Source organism: Oncorhynchus tshawytscha, linkage group LG30 (assembly GCF_018296145.1).
Source record: "Oncorhynchus tshawytscha isolate Ot180627B linkage group LG30, Otsh_v2.0, whole genome shotgun sequence".
Classification (NCBI taxonomy): Eukaryota; Metazoa; Chordata; class Actinopteri; order Salmoniformes; family Salmonidae; genus Oncorhynchus; species Oncorhynchus tshawytscha.
Genome location: NC_056458.1, coordinates 18,650,759 through 18,660,453, shown reverse-complemented (window position 1 = coordinate 18,660,453; position 9,695 = coordinate 18,650,759). Strand labels below are relative to the sequence as shown.

General features: G+C 41.1%; 1 protein-coding gene across 1 annotated transcript; it reads left to right on the top strand.

Annotated features, from left to right (window-relative positions):
* The first annotated feature begins 1,033 nt into the window (after positions 1-1,033).
* med31 (mediator complex subunit 31) lies at positions 1,034-8,323 on the top strand. The gene is made up of 4 exons (XM_024394071.2): positions 1,034-1,218; positions 1,970-2,044; positions 2,443-2,539; positions 7,916-8,323. Exons 1-4 carry the CDS (start codon positions 1,197-1,199, stop codon positions 8,121-8,123), a joined length of 402 nt encoding a protein of 133 aa, XP_024249839.1. The 5' UTR covers positions 1,034-1,196; the 3' UTR covers positions 8,124-8,323.
* Positions 8,324-9,695: the final 1,372 nt, after the last annotated feature.

Here is a 9,695-nt window from a genome sequence, read left to right as displayed (position 1 = left end):
GTTACCTCATCAAGCAAACAGAATGAGATATGGTGTGTAGTCAGTCAGCCTAAATGTTTAGAAGGGTATTCCTCACACACACACACACACACACAACACGCCGCAGGACAGGATAAAGTCCACTGACGCCAAAAGAGAAATGACTTATCTATTCACTCACGTCTGAGAACATGACTGACTATAACAAACCCTCTATATCATACTGATAGCCTCAGGGGATTCAAGTCATTCAGTCAAAGAATCTCAAAAGTGTATAATTAATCGTTCACCTCTCAGTTAAGTTATTGGCTGCTTTGGTTGAAGGAGTTTCTAAATACGTTTTATAATTCAGAGGATTGTAAGAACAGGAGGGTGTATTGAACTATGGCCCTGTCTGTCTGGGGCAGGTAGAGCTGTGGGAAAACAACTCAGCAGGGGGTATGAGGCAAGTGCTACAGTGCCTTCAGAAAGTATTCATACCCCTTACTCCACATGTTGTGTTACAGCCTGAGTTCAAAATGAATTCAATAGATTTATTATGTGACTAATTATTACTCCTGAACTTATTTAGGCTTATCATAACAAAATGTTTGAATACTTATTGACTCAAGTCATTTCAGCTTTTCATTTGTAATTCATTTGTAAAAGTTCTAAAAAACATACTTCCACCTTCACATTATGGTGTCTGTAGGCCAGTGACACAAAATCTCTACTTTTATTCATTTTAATTGCAGGCTGTGTGTTACAAAATCAGTGTGTGAAATACTTTCTGAACGCACTGTATGTAGATAGCCCTTATAGTACCAATCACAAATCAAGATAAACCTACATATAACCTAGACTCCAGGGTGGTAAATCCTGCCTTATTTCGATGGCACATGTGTCCAACGTAAGCTTTGGTGAAAATGATTGTACTGGATGTAAAACAAAACATTCCACAAGTCTGTGAAGTCTCTCCTATCAGACAGACATACTGTATTTGAAGACTGGGAATATACTGCCCTCTAGTGGTTAACTAGAGAATGGCAGTCTACTATTGTCGTAAAAAAGTGATACTGCTGCAGTTTACGGCAAATATGGCGACATGATCGGGCTGATTTTGTTGCTGACCAGACCACAACAATTAATTCAGCAAACTAACAATATATTCGTTTAAACAGCTTACACATTTCCGTTTTAAGGAACCTGTTGTTTTCGTCCAGTCCCAGTCATCTTTAATGGCAGGCGTCATGGAATCAGGTAATATAGCTAACCAACTCGCTATCTAACGTTGGTAACTAGCTCGTTAGGCTACAAACAACTATAAAGTGGCTAGCGGACTGGATGTTTTGCAGCTGCTTTTTTTTTTAAAGACTAATGTCCACATAATGCAAGCTAAATGTGATATATTGGTGTAGCTCGAGCTAACGTTGAAGCAGCGGTCTAAGGCACTGCATCTCAGTCTTAGAGGCGTCACTACAGACCCGGTTCGATTCCAGGCTGTATCACAACCGGCTGTGATTGGGAGTCCCATAGGGTGGCGCGCAATTGGCCCAGCGTCGTTTGGGTTTGGCCGGGGTAGGCCGTCATTGTAATTAATCATTTGTTCTTTACTGACGTGCCTAGTTAAATAAAGCCTACAAAAAAAAATAAAACACGTTATCCCTGGGACGCGTTCAGTACGACAGAACGGTGTGCAACGTTTAAGTAAACGGAAACGGTGTTGTACTGCTCGGCCAGATGAAGAACGTTATGATTATGGTGTGCTGTACGAGTTATGCAATTTCATATAGTCGCACCTATATTTAGATAGAACTTACCTCAAAGGCTGTTGAAGAAAGGTGCACACAGTTTTGGGGAAAAATGTTGTTCGATATTAACTGTAATGCAACATATGAACTGAACACACCCATGGTTTCCTAGCCAGCTGTTTTGGCTAGCAAACTGCTTTCCCCAAAGTCAATTGTAATGTTATGTTACTCTAACTTGTTTTGTGTGTCTAATTTCACAGAGGAGCAGGCAAGGAACCGCTTCCAATCAGAGCTGGAGTTCATCCAATGCTTGGCCAATCCGAATTATCTGAACTGTGAGTGGGTTATTCAGCTAGCTAACTTATCCTCAATTTTCTGTCACTCAGTACAACCAAAGACACTCGTTACTATAACCTGCAGATATCACTGGCCACTTTAAAAATGAAACACTAGTCACTTTAATAATGTTTACATACTGCTTTACCCATCTCATGTATATACTGTATTTTAGTCAGTGCCACTCAGACATTGCTCGTCCTAATATTTCTTAATTCCATTATTTTACATTTGTGTGTATTGTTGTGAATTGTTACATACTACTGCACAGTTGGAGCATTTTGCTACACCTGCAATAACATCTGCAAGAAAAAATGTCTATGTGACCAATAAAATTTGATTTGAGATATAGCTAGCATTGTTTGTGACTCACCTCTGTTCCTCTGTGTCCCTCCAGTTCTGGCTCAGAGGGGTTACCTGCGAGAAAAACCCTTTGTGAACTACCTGAAGTACCTACTGTACTGGAAGGAGCCTGAATATGCCAAATTCCTGAAGTAAGATTCACTGTTATTTTTCCCTCTGCATCATATACATCAGTCACAGTAGTATAACAATGTGTATAATGTATGTACAACAGTGCCTTCAGTAAGTATTCACACCCCTTTACTTTTTCCACATGTTGTTACAAAGTGGGATTGAAATGTATTTAATTGTCATTTTTTGGTAAATGAGCTACACAAAATACTCTGTCAAAGTGGAAGAACAGGTCAGGGTTCCATAGCCGCAGGCAGAACAGTTGAAACTGGAGCAGCAGCAGGGCCAGGTGGACTGGGGACAGCAAGGAGTCATCAGGCCAGGTAGTCCTGAGGCATGGTCCCAGGGCTCATGTTCTCAGAGAGAGAATTATAGAGGGCATTCTTAAATTCACACAGGACACCGGATAAGACAGGAGAAATACTCCAGATATAACAGACTGACCCTAGCCCCACCGACACAAACTACTGCAGCATAAATACTGGAGGCTGAGAGAGGAGGGGTCGGGAGACACTGTGGCCCCGTCCGACGATACCCCCGAACAGGGCCAAACAGGCAGGATATATACCCACCCACTTTGCCAAGCACAGCCCCCACACCACTAGAGGGATATCTTCAACCACAAACTTACCATCCTGAGACAAGGCCAAGTATAGTCCACAAAGATCTCTGCCACGGCACAACCCAAGGGGGCGCCAACCCAGACAGGAATATCACGTCAGTGACTCAACCCACTCAAGTGACGCACCCATCCCAGGGACAGCATGGAAGAGCACCAGGAAGCCAGTGACTCAGCCCCTGTAATAGGGTTAGAGGCAGAGAATCCCAGTGGAGAGAGGGGAGCTGGCCAGACAGAGACGGCAAGGGTGGTTCGTTGCTCCAGTGCCTTTCCGTTCGCCTTCACACTCCTGGGCCAGACTACACTCAATCATAGGACTTACTGAAGAGATGAGTCTTCAATAAAGACTCGATGTTTGAGATCGAGTCTGTGTCTCACATGGATAGGCAGACCATTCCATAAAAATTGAGCTCTATATGAGAACGCCCTGCCTCCAGCTGTTTCCTCTGTTAACTCTGATGAACTTATCATCTGCAGCAGAGGTAACTCTGGGTCTTCCTTTCTTGTGGCTGTCCTCATGAGAGCCAGTTTCATCATAGCACTTGATGGTTTTTGCGACTGCACTTGAAGAAACTTTTAAAATTCTTGAAATGTTTCACAATGACTGACCTTCATGTCTTAAAGTAATGATGGGCTGTTGTTTCTCTTTGCTTATTTGAGCTCTTCTTGCCATAATATGGACTTTTTACCAAATAGGGCTATCTTCTGTATACTAACCCTACCTTGTGACAACACAACTAATTGACTCAAACTCATTAAGAAGGAAAGGAATTCCACAAATTAACTTAACAAGGCACAACGGTTAATTGAAATGCATTCCAGGTGACTACCTCATTAAGCTGGTTGAGAGAATGCCAAGAGTGCAAAGCTGTCATCAAGGCAAAGGGTGTCTACTTTGAAAAATCTCAAGAAATATATTTTGATATATTGAACACTTTTTTTTGGTTACTACATGATTCCATATGTGTTCATAATTGTGATGTCTTCACTATTATTCTACAATGTAGAAAATAGTACAAATAAAGAAAAACCCTTGAATGAGTAGGTGTGTCAACTTTTGACTGGTACTCTATATGAAAAATAAAAAAACATATCTCTTGATTAGCTAAGTATTCAATCTCCTGAGTCAATACATGTTAGAATCACCTTTGGCAGTGACTACAGCAGTGAGTCTTTCTGGGTAAATCTCTTAAGAGCTTTGCATACTTGGATTGTATAATATTTGTACATTACTCTTAGTTCTTCAAGCTCTGTGAAGTTGCTTGTTGGTCATTGCTAGACAGCCATTTTCAAGTCTTGCAATAGATCTTCAAGCCAATTTAAGTCAACTGTAACTAGGCAACTCAGGAACATTCAATGTCATCTTTGTAAGCAACTCCAGTGTATATTTGGCTTTGTGTTTTATGTTATTGTCCTGCTGAAAGGTGAATTTGTGTCCCAGTTTCTGTTGGACTGAACCAGATTTTCATCCAGGATTTTGCCTGTGCTGAACTCTATTCCAATGCAGAGTTCAGCACAGGATGCATGTTTTGGCAAATGTATAGTCTGTACAGACTACTTTTCACTCTGTCAATTAGGTTAGTATTGTAGAGTAACTGCTGAACGAAAATATTCATTCAACGATTTTACTGAGTTACAGTTCATATAAGGAAATCAGTCAATTGAAATAAATTAATGTATGGGTTTCACATGACTAGGCAGGCGCGCAGCCATTGGTGGGCCTGGGAGGGCATAGGCCCACCTACTGGGGAGACGGGCCCAGCCAATCAGACATTTGTTTTTCCCCACAAAAGGGCATTATTATAGACATAAATACTCCTCAGTTTCATCAGCTGTCCTGGTGGCTGGTCTCAGATGATCCCGCAGGTTAAGAAGCTGGATGTGGAGGTCCGGGGCTGTCATGGTTACAAGTGGTCTGCGGTTTTGAGGCCAGCTGGAAGTACTGCCAAATTCTCTAAAATGATGTTGGAGGCAGTTTATGGTAGAGAAATGTACTTTAAATTCTCTGGCAACAGCTCTGGTGGACATTTCTGGAGTCAGTATGCCAATTGCACGCTCCCTCAACTTGAAATATCTGTGGCATTGTGTTGTTTGACAAAACTGCACATTTTGGTGGCCTTTTATTGTCCCCAGCACAAGATGCACCTGTGGAATGATCATGCTGTTTTTATCAGCTTGATATGCCACACCTGTCAGGTGTATGGATTATCTTGGCAAAGGAGAAATGCTCACCAACTGGGATGGTAACAAATTTGTGCACAAAATTTGAGAGAAGCTTTTTGTGAGTATGGAAATGTTCTGGGGTCTTTCATTTCAGCTCATGAAACATGGCCCAACACTTAACATGTTGGCGTTTTTATATTTTTGTTCAGTATACAATGTTGATCCATCCAGTTTTCTACAATCACAGCCATTAAACTCTGTAACTGTTTTAAAGTTACCATTGGCCTCATGGTGAAATCCCTGAGTGGTTTCCTTTCTTTAGCAACTGAGTTAGAAAGGACGCCTGTATCTGTGTACAGTTGAAGTCCGACGTTTAAATACAATTACTGACATCACTAGTAAATATTCCCTGTCTTAGGTCAGTTAGGATCATCACTTTATTTTAAGAATGTGAAATGTCAGATTAATAGAAAGGATTATATTTCTTTTGCGGCAGCGTAGCCTAGTGGTAGCCTAGTGGTTGCCTAGTGGTTAAAGCGTTGGACTAATAACCGGAAGGTTGTGAGTTCAAACCCCCGAGCTGACAAGGTACAAATCTGTCGTTCTGCCCCTGAACAGGCAGTTAACCCACTGTTCCCAGGCCATCATTGAAAATAAGAATATGTTCTTAACTGACTTGCCTGGTTAAATAAAGGTTAAAAATAAATAAAAAAACATTCCCAGTGGGTCAGAAGTTTACATACACTCAATTAGTATTTGGTAGCATTGCCTTTAAATTGTTTAACTTGGGTCAAAGGTTTCAGGTTGCCTTCCACAAGCTTCCCACAATAAGTTGGGTGAATTTTGGCCCATTCCTCCTGACAGAGCTGGTGTAACTGAGTCCGGTTTGTAGGCCTCCTTGCTCGCACATGCTTTTTCAGTTCTGCCCACAAATGTTCTATAGGATGAGGTCAGGGCTTTGTGATGGCCACTCCAATAACTGGACTTTATTGTCCATTTGGAAGACCCATTTGCAACCAAGCTTTGACTTCCTGACTGTTGTCTTGAGATGTTGCTTCAATATATCCACGATCTTCCTCCCTCATGATGCCATCTATTTTGTGAAGTGCACCAGTCCCTCCTGCAGCAAAGCACCCCCACAACATGATGCTGCCACCCCCGTGCTTCATGGTTGGGATGGTGTTCTTCGGCTTGCAAGCCTTACCTTTTTTCATTCAAACATAACAATGGTCATTATGGCCAAACAGTTCTATTTTTATTTCATCAGACCAGAGGACATTTCTCCAAAAAGTACCATCTTTGTCCCCATGTGCAGCTGCAAACCGTAGTCTGGATTTTATGACGGTTTTGGAGTAGTGACTTCTTCCTTGCTGAGCGGCCTTTCAGGTTATGTCGTTATAGGACCTGTTTTACTGTGGATATAGGTACTTATTTCCTCCAGCATCTTCACAAGGTCCTTTGCTGTTGTTCTGGGATTGATTTGCACTTTTCACACCAAAGTACGTTCATCTCTAGGAGACAGAATGCGTCACCTTCCTGAGCGGTATGACGGCTGTGTGGTCCCATGGTGTTTATACTTGGGTACTATTGTTTGTACAGATGAGCGTGGTACCTTCAGGCATTTGGAAATTGCTCCCAAGGATGAACCAGACTTGTGGAGGTCTACAAATGTTTAATCTGAGATCTTTTCTGATTTCTTTTGATTTTCCCATGTTGTCAAGCAAAGAGGCACGGAGTTTTACGGTAGGCCCTGAAAGACATCCACAGGTACACCTCCAATTGACTCAAATGATGTCAGTTTGCCTATCAGAAGCTTCTAAAGCCATGACATCATTTTCAGAAATGTTCCATGCTGTTTAAAGACACAGTCAACTTAGTGTATGTAAACTTCTGCCCAACTGGAATTGTGATACAGTGAAATAATGTCTGTAAACAATTGTTGGAAAAATTACTTGTCATGCACAAAGTAGATGTCTTAACGGACTTGCCAAAACTAGAGAAATTTGTGGTGGTTGAAAAACGAGTTTTAATGACTCCAACCTAAGTGTATGTAAACTTCCGATTTCAACTGTAGTAACTGGGTGTATTGATAAACCATCTAAATTGTAATTAAAACTTCACAATGCTCAAATGGATATTCAGTTTCTGCTTTTTTTATTTTTACACATCTACCAATAGGTGTCCTTTTTTGCGAGGCATTGGATAACATCCCTGGTCTTTGGTTGAATCTGTTAAAATTATTTGTAAGGTTCCTCAGTCAAGTAATTAATTTATGTGTGGGGTACAGAGAAGAGGTAGTCGTTTAAAAATATAATGTATAACAATATTATTGCACACAGTGAGTCCATGTGACTTGTTAAGCACATCTTTACTTGTGATATCAAAGTTTAATACTTATTGACTCAAGACATTTCAGCTTTCATTTTTTAAATTATTATTTTTTAAATGAAAAACATAATTCCACTTTGACATTATGGGTTATTGTATGTAGGCCTTTGATACATTTTATCTCAATTGAATCCATTTTAAATTCAGGCTGTAACAGAACAGAATATGGGAAAGGTTCAGTGGTGTGAATACTTTCTGAAGGCTCTGTGTCTCCCTTGTCATGCAGATACCCCCACTGCCTGCACATGCTGGAGCTGCTTCAGTACGAGCACTTCAGGAAGGAGCTGGTGAATGCACAATGTGCCAAGTTCATCGATGAGCAGCAATTACTGCACTGGCAGCACTATTCCCGGAAACGCACCCGTCTGCAGCAGGCTCTGGCAGAGCAACAACAGCAGCAACAGCTGCCTCATGGCAATGCTACTGCTAAATGAGAGAGAGAGAGAGAGAGAGAGAGAGAATCTGTGCATAAAAAAAAAACAGAGGATGATTGAACTTGAATGGACATGGACTCAAATGTCTATTCAGCCTCCTGGAAATGTGTGTGTGATATGGATCATGGCGATGTCTCTCTTTTGCTCTTATTTATGTTTCTGACTTTGTATAATAAAAATAACTTTTGGTTAAAATGCTGTTTCTTTGTGTCGTTTGACCTCAATAGAACATTGGTGGAAATGGACTTCATTGTTTACTCCTAATTTCTCAGGGAGAGTGAGGCAGCAGTTTTGGTTAGTATTAGAAAACTATGATAGATACTCAAGGTCAGTAATGGATATTATGCAACCGAGAGCTAAAATAACAATATAAGCAGTGAAAAACACTTATGGAGAAATATAATACACATTCAAATATGGGACTGTTGTAAAAGTGTGTATGTAAAACAAATTGTCACCCTGATTCATTCTACATCATGAAATTAAGCATTACAGCGTGATAAAAGTGTTATGGCAATGTACACACTTTAGCGTCTACTGCATTCATGGTAAATAGTGCTTATGTCGGCTCAATCGGAATTTACCTTAACATTTCAATCGCAGAATCTATAACACTTAATTTTACAAATGGATTAGAGCTTTCAATCTTTTTATGACTAGATGCTTCTTGTATTCATCTATTTCCAATATGGGTAAAGACCGTGAACAACCTCTCAATTGTGTACAATTAATATTATTACATTAGTAAACTTAAACATGCACACAATTAACATGTATTATTTCTGAATTATGATGCGTTTGGAATGTATAACTGTAATTGGATACTTTTTAAAAATCTATTTCGTAGTCCCTTACCAAGATGGCGCAAAAATATAACCAACGTTTTGAGTTGTCACAAACTCGGAAGATTACTGAACAAAAACTGCTGTGATAAGAGCACAGCACGGATTATTGCTCATTTCTCATTGTCCTGTCTAATTTGCTCCAAAATACTGTAACGACCCTGGGCATACTTTTGCGGCACAGTCGATAGCGCGCCGGACCTCGGGCTCGTTCCCTGCCTGTTTCATTACATTGGTGTCAGAAGTGATCGGACCTTGCATCCACGACAGTGCGTATGCTTGGTCGATTGGCCGGTGAGCGCGTTCCTGTAAAACGTGGAGTCTCAAACTAGCGCGAGGACGCGCTGAAAGGAGGGAGTAGTGGGTTTATAAAGCGCGAACCTGCCGCACGAGCATGCTTTTGTGGCACAGTCGATAGCACGCCGGACCTCGGGCTCGAAGGTCGATGGTTCGAGACGTGCTCCCTGCCTGTTTCATTACAATACATTTGTGGATGATTGTTTATTAACACGCGGTAAATGTTCAACTCAAAGAATTGCGGCTGTGTGTTTTGCGTCTGTCAAGCTTCTGGTTTATGACGTATCCCCAAAAATTACTACTCTTTGTCACGTGATGTTGTTTAGATAATGGTAGGATTTCAATTGTATACTCTTCGCCTCCTGTCTCCTCGCCTCCTTCTCAAAACCCATTGGAGGAGAAAGCCAGAGGTCCCGCCCCTCTGACCTTCTCC